Source organism: Zeus faber (assembly GCF_960531495.2).
Source record: "Zeus faber genome assembly, chromosome: 13".
In the NCBI taxonomy this organism is placed as follows: Eukaryota; Metazoa; Chordata; class Actinopteri; order Zeiformes; family Zeidae; genus Zeus; species Zeus faber.
This window is the reverse complement of record NC_137198.1, coordinates 11,990,927-12,005,024: the sequence shown is the minus strand read 5'-3', so window position 1 is coordinate 12,005,024 and position 14,098 is coordinate 11,990,927. Positions and strand designations below refer to the sequence as shown.

The window sequence follows — 14,098 nt, the reverse complement described above, 5'->3', positions numbered from 1 at the left end:
CCCGGCTTCTTCTCTTAAGTCTGCGAGTAGATATGCGTCAAAAGCACGACTCAGCTTTTCTGTCACCACAAACAACAGTAAAAAAAAAAACCAAAAAACGACAAAAAAAAAACAAAAACACACACACCTCAGCTCCTCAACTACGGAAGTAACTTTTCATGCAAAAACTATCTGTGGTATCAAATACATATTAAGAATACACATCTAGTCGTTTCAGCAAAAAAAAAAAAAAAGAAAATAAATAAACAACACCTCTCCAAATAAAAAAATTAAAGTAAAAAACAACAGACAAAAGCGAAAAAGTGTGAGAAAAGAGCAAGTCAAACAACCACCACCACAACTTTTGTCGGTTACACATGGCGCTCCATGCTGTGTGTGACGCTATATAGTTTGTGTTTTTTTTTTCGTTATATATCTGTTTAGTACTTGTGTTTCTGTTGAGTGTTTTTCTTTTGTAGTAACACGGCATACACATGCAGACGAGAGCGGGAACACGTTCAATCCTGACGCTGCGCAAGCTGAAGCCACAAACCGACGCACGTGAAAACCAGGACGAAAAAACAAAAACGGAAAAAAAAAATAATAATAATAAAAAAAAAAAAAAAACATAAGAGACACGAAGCCGGAAAAGAGAAAAAAAAGAAAGAAAAAAAAAAAAAAAGAGATCAAAAAAGCGCGTCCTTCGCCGAGGCGCCGGACGCCGAAATCTTTGCCCGCGCACGGCGACCAAGACGGACAGAAAAAGAGAGAGAGAGAGGCGAGGCGAAGGCGGCGGGCGAGACGACGCGCTACCAAGCGGGACGAGCCATGGAGAGCCGGGCGTGTGTGAAAGGTGACAGGTGCCTGTGTTTTGGGAAAAAAAAAAAAATGTACTTCTTTCCCCCTCCCGAGGGGAGGCGGGGACGAAGGGTTCCGGTGGGGGACGGAGGCGGGCGTGGCCCACCGCTCCGCCCCCGCGCCGTCCCACAGGACATGATGAGTGTGCGCGGGCGTGGTTCTCATCCGTCCCCTTGCAGGCCGCCTCGCTCCGTCGCCACGCTCCCCCACAAACACCGTCTCAATGTCCGTTGCTCTGTTTTTCTCGTAGTTGAACTGAAATGAGGGGCGTCGACGCTCCCCGTGAGTGCGGAGGCGAGAGCGAGGAGGGCGGGTGTGTTGCGGGCAGTCGGGGGAGGGGCGGCGGAGTTGGGGCCGCGCGTGGAGAGCGGGGGGGCGGGGGGCGGGGGGGTCCTCCTTTAGTTGAAGACTTTGGGGGGCCCGTCGGGACGTCTGGTCTGGACGATCTTCTGCTTCGGCAGCGCCTCCTCGTCCTCCTCGGTCTCGCTCTCGCAGACGTGGACGACCACGCTGGGCGTGGACTCGGTCCCGGCGTGGAGCTCGTACTTCTCACCTGAAGGGAGGGGGTGGAGGGCGGAGTCAGTTACCGTGCATTGATTATCATATCAGTACAGTCGGTCTAAAGACCCACGCAGTTACGGCACAACTGATAGCAGCCGCCATGGTCAAAGCCGGAATTATTTTTGCAAAAAAAATAAAAATATATATATATATATTCGTAAGAGACAGAGAGGGCGTTATTGGCAGAATATCATATCAGTCTGCTCTTACGAAGCGAGTCCAATGGGCTGGCGCCGGCACGAAGATGCAAAAATCTAAAGCCCAACCCCCCCCCCCCCCCCCAAACCCTTTTTCTGTGTGTCCCTTTCATTAGAATGCCACTCACACTCACAATCAAAACATACACATGCTAGATTGTATCACAGTTGCCATGGAGATAAGTCTGCGGGCAAGCAGGGGGAAATGAGTCCAGACGCTTTGCTCGGGTGCCAAGCAGAGAGACAGATAGATAGCGAGAAGAGAGGGTTCTTTTGTGCATCGGCTCTGTTGTTACCAGCAGCTTTTGGCAGAGGGAGTCAGTGCGCCGTGCCGCCACCGCCGCTGACCTCCAATCTGATCTGGAATGCCTCATCTAAGGACAAGCTTCAGCTCATTTCCTGATGTTGTGCGTCTCCGCGGTAATATAATGAAACGCGGCAAAGTCGTTCCTTTGGTCCGCGTTTGTGTGTATGTGTGCGCGTGCCTGTGTGTCCTTGTGTGTCAGCGCTGACGCACTCGCGTGGTGGTGGTTCATTATTTAGGATGAATGTGCATCCCTGCTTCCCACCTGCTCGCAGCCCTCTGGCTGACATCTCACTGCTGCTGGTGCCGCTGTGGTGAATTGGGAAGCAGTCTGGTACAACTCGGCCCCTAAACGACCACTCCTGCCAGACCTCCTTGTGGCCACAGATGGTAACAAGCGTCAGCCAATCACTGCTGTGGACTAGTCTGGAATGACCGGGGATTAGGGGAGCACTCCCTCACCAAAAAAAACAACAACACACAGAACACAACAGAAGAAACTATCTCACAAGGAATTACAAAAGACCACATGGGCTCAGCCGAATGAGATTCAATCCATATTTACAGACGTGAAAAATGGCGTGCGACTCTGTTAATGCTACCATGGCCAAAAAAAGCTGCTCTGAACGCGGCAGATGGTCTTCCCGATGGCCAAAACACCACCTTTCTCAAAGAACGATCTAAACGGCGTCTTGTTCGTGACCTCGGCTAGCTGCCGCACTCTTCACAGCACGGAAACCTCAGGACAGGTGCCGAGAACAACATCAGCGCACCCGCGCTCATGTGAGCCGTCACATGAGCGCGAGAGGACCAGAGCCTGGTCTGCGGCGCCCAGATCCTCCACAAAGAGCTGGCAAACAGCAGAAGACGTCCTCTCAGACATCAGAAGGCTACAAGCATCCACCAAACTGTCGAGACCAGGGCTTCCCAACCTCTTTTCCTCAGAGAACCCCTCCATCAAACCTGATTCAATATGGACAATTAGACCCCCTGTCCCGGCAATACTACCCTCCCTGCCCCGTTGACCACAAACTACGCACAATAGTTCCATCGTTCACACATGGTATCTTCTCTCGCTGTTCACATAGCGTCCTCTGTGAGGACCACAGCATTGACCATGAAATCTGAAACCTGACGCAGCAAGCACCGGCTGCCTCTCTGAGTCTCTGCACCTGGTCTTCCAGGACAAGAACCTCCGTCAGCACACTGAGATCGCTGTCTATCAAGCCATCTGCACCTCCACCCTCCCCTTCATCTGTGAAGCCGGGCTCGTCTACTGCAGACACACCAAGCTTCCATATAGGATGCTTACAATTTATGCAATGATACCGTTTTCACACCAAAATTTGTAAAATGAGCGCTCTAAAAATAGGCGATTGACACCTTTCCCATTGCCAGGAGAAATGCCGTTTCCAGTGTGTCATGTTCGACGTCACAAGCACCCCGGAAAAGGGGCGTGTCATGGTTCCAGTGTGATTGGGAACAAAAGAGGAGAGGAGACAGCAACTTAAACAAACAACGCCAAAACTATCAAATTTTAAAAAAAGTATTTTGAGCGCACCGATCCTTCAGTGGTGGGGAGCCATGACCGGCGGGGAGCGTGGGAGTTCTCTGCGGTGCAATCCCCACACTCACAACATTTCACGGTCCCCCGTGCGGAAATGAGTAAATAACTTCTGATTATGGATTCTAAATGGGATATGAAATGATAGAATGATACACGGATATTCCTGTGCCGGTAAAGGGGCCAAAATAAGTGTGTCGACCCGGGTGTCCTGTTCACATCAGAGCCGATCAAGAAGGAGGAGCCGACCTGTGTCTATTGCCGGGTCATTTGTCCCGGGACTGAGCCCGGGGTTTTCCTTTCCCACTGGTGACAAATGCCGGATGTTAGCGGGGTTTTTGGTGCATTGGGACACGCACGCACGCACGCACGCACGCACGCACGCACGCACGCACGCACGCACGCACGCACGCACGCACGCACGCACGCACGCACACACACACACACACACACACACACACACACACACACACACACACACACACACACACACACACACACACACACACACACACACACACAATCTGATATGTGCTAGGTGACATTTTGCAAAGGTTGCTGCAGTTGGGATCGACAAGAAAAACTGCCAATTCATACGCGGCTCAGAACCGTTCAGCTGACGTTGAAATCTAGCCGTGCTGAATAGTGACATCTGTGCTTGAGGGAGAGATTGTAAAAATGCGCTACAATTTGGGTTGACAATTATGGAGAACCAAATGACTCAAAATGTAATTATGAGCTCCAGAATGAATAATAAAATAAACCGATAATTAATTGCTACTTTCTTCTGTCTGATATTCGATGGAAATGTTTCAATAATTATTATTAATATTTCATAATTGGCCATTTTCACAACTGGTGCAGTGCCTGTTCAAAACATGCCTGTTCCTGAAAGTCGCGGCTCCTCCTCCACTGAAAAATTCTCTTTCTCATGGGACGAAACACACCCAAGTCACGCTTTTGGCTAAACTCGCTGTTCGCTGGTTTATCCAAAGTTTATTAATATTACACGTGTCGCGTGTCCGCACCAAACACGCCTGTTCGGAACGGGCCAATTGCTTGCACAGGAAAGCCCCGCCCCCCGCTGGCTCGCTGTTACTTAGAGGAAGCTCCGCGCCCCCCGGCTCGCTGTTCGCTGTTTATTGAAAGTTTATTAATATTACACGTGTCGTGGGTCCAAATTGCACAAAATTTGCAAACTGCACGCCCTTGATTCCCCAGCAATACACCCGCCAAGTGTGAAGTACATCGGATGAAGATAATCAAAGGACATACATACATCATACAGACAGACGGACAGACGGACAGACAGACAGAGGTTCCTTCCGTTATAGTTAATAAACAAATAAATAAATAAATAAATAAATAAATAATAATAATAATAATAATCATTATTATTATTGCTATTATTATATGATACTGCCGAAATTGATATTCAGTTTTATTTCATAATAAAACTCATTCTTTCCAAATTAACTTTTTCATAATAGGCTTAATTTCCCTAATGACACGTTTCCGAAAGTGAGCGAACCCAATGAGCTTTTCCTTAATAATCAAGAGACTTTTTAACTGCCGGCAATCAACAGCAAGGGTCATATTATGTTGACGAAGCAACGAAAAAAAACAAAACCGAACTCAGTACCCACCGGGACCGAGCTTGGCCACCGCACACAGCAGGTCATAGTTGATGACGGGCGTGGCGTCTTCGCTCTGGCTCCAGCCGACGGGTGGCGAGGCGGGCGGCGAGATCAGGAACTGTTTGACGGGCTGCGGGGGAGCCAGGTAGGACTTGTCGACGTCCTCGCCGCCGTTCTGGACCTGTCACGGAGCGAGACGGCACACCGTCAGGGAGAACGTCGGAATGTCCGTTTGGTGAATACCCATGATTCACAGCAAACGTTACCGCCCGCCGGGTGATCGACTGCCCCGATCCGTACATATATCCACAGTGATGCGAAGTGATGAATACCCCGCTTTCCCCAAATGTAACATGCTCCTGTAACATGGTTCCTGCTCTTATATTGCCGAAATGTCACTGAAATGTCAGAGAAAATCATGTGCGTTCAATACTGCAATTCTGGTTCCTACTTGTACTTCAGGCAGCGAGAGGAATATGGTGTTCAGGGCTGAAAACGTCCAATAATATTACATTGGAGGCAACTTCACCTGAGGGGAAAGCGGCTTTGAGCGGAATGACCTGTCATGTGATGACAGCTAGGGCTTTGTCGCAATCACCGCCATTTGACATCTGCCCGCGCCTTAAATGCTAATGTGGGAAAAGGGGAGCTTGCGGATAGGCCCCGCGCGAGGGCGTCTCTTCCGCGATGGGAGCAACGTAAATATCCTCCTACTTTTTCCTCTCTTTCCTCTCGGCCTATTTATTTCGGTCACACAGAAACACAGACGCAGAGGCACGAGTGTGAGGAAGAGTGAGTGAGGAGTCCGGGAATCACGACCGAGCTCATGAAGCGAGAAGAACAGAGCGGCGGTGGGTGGACGACAGAACCAGAGAAGAGCAAAACAGGGAACCGAAAAAAGTCGACAGTGCTGTGCTTTTGGTTGGTTCCCCCGACACACATAAAGGCGCACGGGCGTCGGGGTGGAGCAACCCGACGTGGAGTCTTACTGCACATGAAGCCGGATTTTCAACCCTCGGCAGCCGTTCATTCGTAGACGTGCCGTTGCGCGAAGCTTCACATCAGAACGCTGTTTGTCAAGGTGTTTGTCAGAGCTCCCGCGGCAACCTCTCTCCTCGCTCGGCCCGCCCCCTCACCTGGGCGAAGTAGAGCTTGAGCTTCTTCCCGTTGAACTCGGACTCGTGCAGTTCGATGCGAGCGCGCGCCGCCGCCTCGGGGGTGCTGAAGCTGATCCGCACTCTCCTGAAGCTCTTGAACATCTGGAAGGACGTCTGCTCGTCGTAGATCCTGAACAAGGCCTCGAACCGCTCCTGCGAAGAGGGGAAACGCCATAAAGATACGTCAGCCGCTCCGCGTTAAAAAAGCAAAGAAGTTTGGAAGGAACGAGCCACCGACATCGGACGCCGCTACCCAGCACGCGCGTCCCCACAGGCCCACGGCGGCGCTCCCTATTGTGAAATCAATCAGGCACCTCAGCGGGGGGGGGGGGGGGGCGGCTGGAGAAAGTCTGATGTGAGAACCGCTTGCAACAGAGCAATCACAAGGACTTTTTCTTGAGGTTCCGGACCGACTGTCTGCGCCTGGCGCCTGTGGACCAGCTTCCACAAAGAGCTGAAATGGCCGATGGACTGTCTGGATTATTTATAGGCTGGCTGGAAATCTGAAATTGATGAATGAAACTGAAGTGTCAAAAACAGGATTTTTGAGGGATAGATTGAATCACAAATTGATCAAATTCATAAAAAGAAAATAAAACCCTATGGGGTGGGGGCATGTATTCTAGGACGTGATACATACTTTGTATAGCATTATCCATATAGGTGTTAGACATGATACCCGCAGAGCTGGTAATGAGACTTAAAGGTGTGAGTCACAGTTTGAGATTACACCATTAAAAGGTATATTAAAGTATTTCACCCCAGAGATTAACACCACGGAGCTTTTCCCCTCTTTTCTCCCTCGCTCTCCTTCCCTAATCGCAGCTTCACTCCTGCTTCCCTTCCCTTGTAAGTGCATACAGCACTTCCTTCCCAACTGCCGGGAGATACCGGGGCAGCTATTTCGCCATAAATGGCGCCCGGCTAAGAAAAGAAACCAAATGTTTCCTTAAGAAAGCGTCTGGGTTTGGATGGGATTATCGACGGGTTAACCGATTACAAAGTTTTCTCATATTTCCGGAGAAAAACGAAACAAATTTACATCCCGTGTGATGCCAAGAGGCTTAATGTGATTAAAGAGTGGAAATGTGCAAAACACGCGGGCCGCGAAGGGTTTATTTTTGAAACTGGATGCTCTGTTCTCCTTTGCCGAGCAGCCTTAATGAATCATTTTCATTAATGGAGGATTTCAATCCAATTTCAGAAGCAGCTACACACTGTAACATTCCCATGATTCTATAGGGATTGTATAGCTATTGGTTTTACATGTGTTATGGAGTTTTATCGCAAGTTCAGTCAGGAAGACGACCTGATTGTCAGGTGGCATTCGTCAGCTCCGGCATGCAGCCATCCAATCAGAGCCTGCCACAACCCTGGGGGAGCCAATCGCTGGGCTCCCGGCCAGTATTTGAACAGCTGCTTGCCCTCTCTCTCTGTGTCATTTCGGATGCCATTTCGGATGCCACACCGAAGCGCTCTCACCCCCACCCCACCCCACCGCACCGCCGCCGCCCAGTAGCAGCCTCGCCAGATTCCCCAGGACGCCGCACAGTAGTCTCCATCCCCACCAGCGTCAGGACTCCATCGGGGGAAAGATCTCACCAGCTGCCTCCGAGATCCCTCTTCCATTCATATGTTCAAGTTCATGAGATTTGTCACATACATATACATACGGTCATACATATATGCAGTGAAATGTCATGACACCCGGTGATTACGCACAATAAGCTCTATAAGCTCTAAAAATACTAAAAAATACCAAAATGTGCGTAATCGACACAAGGTGCTCGCGCATTTTAGGGGCATTTTCTCTGCTGGAGGAGTTGAGGTGTACCAACATTCGAATAAACATATCTTCTTCAAATGTTTTCAGATTTCAATGTATGACACATCATTTGAAAGCTTACAATCTGCACTTTCATAAACTCAATTCAGTTTACGCTCCGCAGCTTCATGGAGTCCTACTGCCAAATCATGTCAATAAATGTACTTTTTTCCATCCAGTCTCTCCTGATTGAAATGAGACAGAGGTAACACCCCCTTCATAACACTAATGTCATTGTCTTGCATTCCCAACAACACACACTGCGTATGAACACATTTCCAAATTTGACTGTTTCTATCAAGGTTTTGAGGTTAGTAGCCGACACAACATGAAAAATGGACACGCCCCCACATAATATAAATAAGCATAATAACATTTTGTGGGCATATTGACATAAAGGTATGATTAAGTCCAGCAGGGGAGGTGAATGAACTTCAGTATTACGGTATGTATGGTATTTGTCCATGCTAATCATGGGAATAAACCATATTTCGCAGAGATTGTTTACAAAGACGTAGGTAGTGTCTTACAGGGTTAAACTGCTGCCAGGCCTAAAAAGCTGCGATGTGTTGCGATAAAGGAGTGAATACCATCTGATATTTTGGTTATTGTAATACTACGACATGTTTTCATTTTTGTTAAAGGCTGCATTATAGTGGTCTGCTCTAGCTGAGATAAAATATTATTCAATGCCTCTCTTCCTGCTTGGTAATCACAGCCACATTACTAATATCTGATATATCTCCTAAAATTATGCCATTTATTTTGCAATTAAATATTGCATTAAAGTGCTAATATCCCCAAAACATCATCACCATAGTATTTGGTCAATCCAGTTCCAAATGAATACATTTTTCCCCCAGTGGGTTTCTTTGACGTTTCCCTAAATAACAATAATTTGCTGTCCATCATCGACCAGTTGCACGGCAGGGGTTGGGGTTATGCGCTTTGTTCAAGAGAACGAGAAGCCAAAACAAAACCAAAGTACCAATCAGACAAACACAACAGCGGTGCTAAAAAATCAGAATGTAAAAAAACGGCCCCGGCTTCGAGCTGGTGGACATCTCCACAGCGGAAAAGAGGCCAGCGAGTTACACCCTTTGAGGGAGTGATTATGTCACCGTAACGGGACACTGCGCTCGCGTCGCCTGCCTCGCACTTTTCAACAGTACCTCAATCTCCAAATGAGGACTCGCCGCGTGGAGGAGCTGGCAGCGAAACGCAACCGGAACTCGGCAGCCGTCGCGCTTCCCGCGAGTTCAAATTCCTTTGCAAGCTCTCCCGGTTTGGGCTGAATGGTAATTAGTGTGTGAACAGCAACAAAGCCATTGTTTGGCGAGCGGCAGAGCCCTCTTATCTCTTATTTAAACTGTACATTTTCCATGTGCCAACTGGGAATGCCAAGAGTGTGTGGTAGCTGATAGGATCCCTGATATGGTATGCGTTCACACACACACACACGCACACACACGCACGCACACACACACGCCATCCAGTGTTAAAACACAGATGAACACATCTACACATGCAACATGTCGGTAATCCAGCGATCCGCACAATGTTACATAAGGAAACAGAGAGACGCTGCATCCATCACATGTACGCACACCGACGCTTATATCAGTGTGTAACTTAAGTGAGCGTGCTGATCACTAATTTACGTGGTTCACCTATGAACCGACATCCTGAGGGAGGAAGAGGAAGAATAGAGAGGAATAAAGGGAAGAGGAGAGGAGTGTCGGGTTACAGATGCCGAATATTGGCCGGCTCATCCGCTGTCAGCACGAGAGCTTTGTTGAGTGTGTGAGTGTATGTGTGTGTGTGTGTGGTGTATGTGTGAGTGGGGGGGGGGGGGTGGCAATGGGTGAGTGTTTCTGGATCCAGGTTTGTGTGTGTGTGAGCTTGTGAACACACACACACACACACACACACACACACACACACACACACACACACACACTCCTGGGTGCGTCTTCACAAGCAGTGTAAAGCCCCTTTGCCTATACCCGATGCAGCCCCGGTAAAATCAGGGCCCGTATTCACCAAACATCTGAGAGATCTGACTAGGAGTAAAAATATTCCTTCCTCGGAGAAGGAGATAAAAGTTAGTCATGAAGCCTCCTACACTCGCTTCTGAGTGAAGCGAGGAGTCCGACGTCATTCATTCTCTTTTCTCTCTTCATTCTCTTTTGCGAATGGATAACGTCACGGTTTGAGCCATAGCCTGAACCGCCAAATATACCAGTAACTCATGAAGACGTTTTGAATCCTTTTTGCAGTCTTTGTTTTCTTTTTTTAGAATGTATGCGTCCTCATCTCTGCTTGGGGCTGTGATCTTTATATGCTTCCATCCATGACACCCCCACCCAGAGATTTGCATAAATTAATTTTGGGGACATGAATGAATTTACATTTTATTGATAGTCCTACAAACTGCTGGCTGCGCTGGACCTCATTCATCACTGTTGCAAAGTTGCATTTTCCCTGTCGGCAAAAGGCCTAAAGTAAAAATAACTTTTGTTTACCTGCAGAAAGGACAAGGAATCTTCTTGTATGTGGTCTAATCGCTTCTCGTACAAAATCAGTCACAACAAATGATTCCATCTCAATCCAATATATTTTAATATGTGGATTGTTGTGTTCCCAACACATCTCTCCTCCCCCAGTATGTATGCGCTGGTCTGTGTCTCCTGGGACCTTCTAGAGGGTCAGGACAGTTCTGGACCTCTCCGAACTCCTGCTGGAGATAGGAGGAGTAGTTTTCTAGGTTACAAAAAGACCAGTTTTGTGTCACTCTTTAGCTGCTTTCACACATGCACATGCACTTAACCGGACTTCACCCAGCCAGCACCCTGGTACAAAGTCTGTGTAATGTCTGACTGAGCGGTACGTGTGAACAGAGCGGAGCATTCACAGCGAGCGAGTGTCACGTGTTGATGACGTCTCTATCATGTGGCAGTTATTTACCTTTGTGTGGATCTTCGTGCACTGAGCGCTGCTGCTTCATATTCCTTTCCGTTTTTCTCTATATTCCTCTCCACTCCTTTGTTCATATTACGTACAAATAAATGACAGTATCAATGCCAAAAAAAGACAAGTCGGTAGCCTCGTCCGTCATCTTGGGTGTGCTGTAAAACTCTGCAGCGTCATGCCATGCATCATGTCCTGCCTCCTGCACGCTCTACCCAGGCTCCACCTCTTGTCTTAACCAAACAGTGTATTTTCAGTAGGTGTGAGTGCGTCTCACACAGACAATCAAACAGTGCTGCATGTGTGAAAGGGCAACTCCGGACAATGTCTGGACCTGATTATCCAGACATTGTCCGCAGTTCCTGTGTGAAAGCAGCTTAAGACAATTTTTGGCAGTTAGGAAAGATTTCCTTCCTGACACGCTTCATAAATACCGGTGTTGATTCAATTACAGGAAGAAATGAAGTGACTTTGCATTGACACAGAGAGAGAGCTGCGTGAATGGGAAATGAAAGATATCGGATTTGGACGGGTGGGAATCAACCGGATGAAATCACACTCCACAGGCCCTGAATGAAAGGAAGAGGAGCGAGGGACGGAGGGGGAGAAAAACAAACGAAAGCGAGGGGTGACATAATAGGGAAACAAGAAGAGGGAGGGCGAATGACACAGCAGAGGGAAGAGCGTGTGATGACATGTAGTAAGTGAAGTGACACCGCTCCCTCGGTGGCTGCGCGGTCATCCATTTCCTAGATTGCCTCTTGGGTAATGAGGCAGTTGTTTTCCTGATGTTAATGGAAAAAGCTGTCAACACTGTGGCGACGGGACATTGCTGTCAGCGTGGCTCCCGTTCAGTGAGGCACACAGGGACAGCGAAAATATGCAGAAAGTTTATCTGGACATACAATCAGCCGAACAAACTGAGGGGTGAATTCGCAAAGAATGGTTTGCGTCCGCTAATAGCACCATGAATGAATGAGCTATCTGTGCCGTCTAAGCGTCTATGGCAGTTCCAGCCTGCCACACACCACCAGCATGGCGTTTTCAGGGCTCTAAGGCACAGAGACACAGACGATGGGGTTGAGAACACACCGGTTTATTGTAGAGAGGGGGCAAGGTGGAACAAGCCCGGAGCAGATGGACAGCGTGTTATGACAAGGGCTGTGGGGATAGTGGGTTTTACCTGTTCAACGAGCAACAGGTATACAGCCACACTGATCCTGTGCCCCAATTACCTAGACTCAGGACAGGTGTGGCTGCTCAAACCACACCATCCCCACACCACATAACCCCCGACACCAAACTGAGGCCAGGGAGAATCCCTGGCCGAAGCCAACCTACCAGAACAGGTCCCCTTCCAGGGGGATCTGTTCAAGTGCAATTTGCCCTTGTTTTGCATCCGATCGATCGTATGTATATGTATGTGACAAATAATCTCTTGAACTTGAACTTGATCGCAATTACCCATGTGGCAAAGTAAATTGTCTGCCGCCATCGCCCAGCCACCCCCCCCCCCAGTTACACACAGGGTGACCACGTAACCCCCTGGGCCAAACCAGAGGCGACATGTCACCGTTGCGAAAGCGTCACTGCATTTTGTTGATTCGTCAGTTCACACCGGGTCCATCTTCAATATGTCTATGACGCGCGACCGAAAGCAGCACCCTCCAGACTTTCTATCACTGAAACTACACATTGTGGAATGTATCAACCTTTGTTTTCCTGCTGGAATGGTAATATTTTAATTACATAGGTGAGGTTTCATTTGTTGTGGTAATCCACAACTCAGAAATCCAAATTAGGACCGCACACCGGCGATTTTATATACTGTATGTGGTTGATGCATACCAGGCTTGGTAATTAAATATTTTCCCTAAATACATCTCTTGAATGGTCCTGCGGTCTCCGCGTGTGTGCCTCCCCTTACGAATACGCTTCAGTTACCACTAACTCTCTGCAGACGGTAATAATTTCACTATAACTGCGTGTGGCTATTAGCGTCTGTGTTTGTGAATTGGACGCTTTTTGCAACAAGGCTAATTTGCACAGAAAGCGGCAAATTTTACACCAAATGTATGAAGAATAGTTAATTGAAATAGCACCTGCCTACCGAGATGCTATTTGCGCGACAGCGCAGTCGGCAGTGCATTTTACCAAAGGCAACTTGTTGAAACTTTGAATAATGTTTTTACAAATACGGTGTTACAAACATTGACAAAAACTGTTCTAAAATTCCTATTAAACTGCAACGATATCTATGAAACAACTGAAAGTTATAGGGAATAGTGATAAAGTGGTCAATACTGGCATTGAACCACAGATGGACTTGAACCTCAGGACTATGGACAGCTCCGCAGACCGCAGCCTTTCCCTGAAGCTGCCTGGAACTTTGTAGAGTAAAATACATTAAATGAACTGTGATCATTTCTACATTGTAATATAAATATTCAGTGACAACTACAATTTCTTAAGTAAAATTTTAAATATATACACATTTTATTCATGCAGTAAATGAACTGTGTTGGAAGAGTAAGTTTTATTATAGATTTACTCATACTATTTAAATGTTTTATAGTCACTGCACATAAAACTAAAAACACAAAGTAAAACCCGGGCTGAGGCATAGATTGTTTACTTTGCCACATGGATAACTGTGATCAGACGCAAAACAAGGACAAATTGCACTCAGCAGAAAAACTTTATGGGCGTGTTCATGCTGTCATATCATTAGTGCAATATCTTTAGTGAATCGGACGCTGAGACGGAGCAAATAGCAGGCTCAATCCCTTTATTTGTGAATTCGCCCCTCGGTATAGAATAAACTGTCTGTTTGTTTACACTACATGAGAGCAAAGATGGTGCAGATGTGCTACGCTGTAAATGTTTATTCACATGTGAATTCACGGCCTCTCTTGTAAGATACATTATAGAGAGATTATGAACAAATAAATGAATAAATTTGACTAAAAGTCCACTTTGATTTATTGTCGGCAGAATGTGTTGTTGTCTACAGTAGTTGCTTCTACTGATTTGGTGCGTTTTATAT

At 47.5% G+C, this 14,098-nt stretch overlaps 1 protein-coding gene across 1 annotated transcript in view; it reads right to left on the bottom strand.

The window, feature by feature from the left end:
* Positions 1-1,235: 1,235 nt before the first annotated feature.
* The window catches only part of rcan3 (regulator of calcineurin 3), a gene marked incomplete at both ends in the record, with an annotated part of 38,716 nt that continues 25,853 nt past the window's right edge, over positions 1,236-14,098 (bottom strand). The window contains 3 exons of the mRNA XM_080012844.1: positions 1,236-1,390; positions 5,110-5,281; positions 6,237-6,410. Of these exons, the coding sequence (XP_079868970.1) occupies positions 1,236-1,390; positions 5,110-5,281; positions 6,237-6,410 (501 nt within the window). The remainder of the gene's footprint in view (positions 1,391-5,109; positions 5,282-6,236; positions 6,411-14,098) is intronic.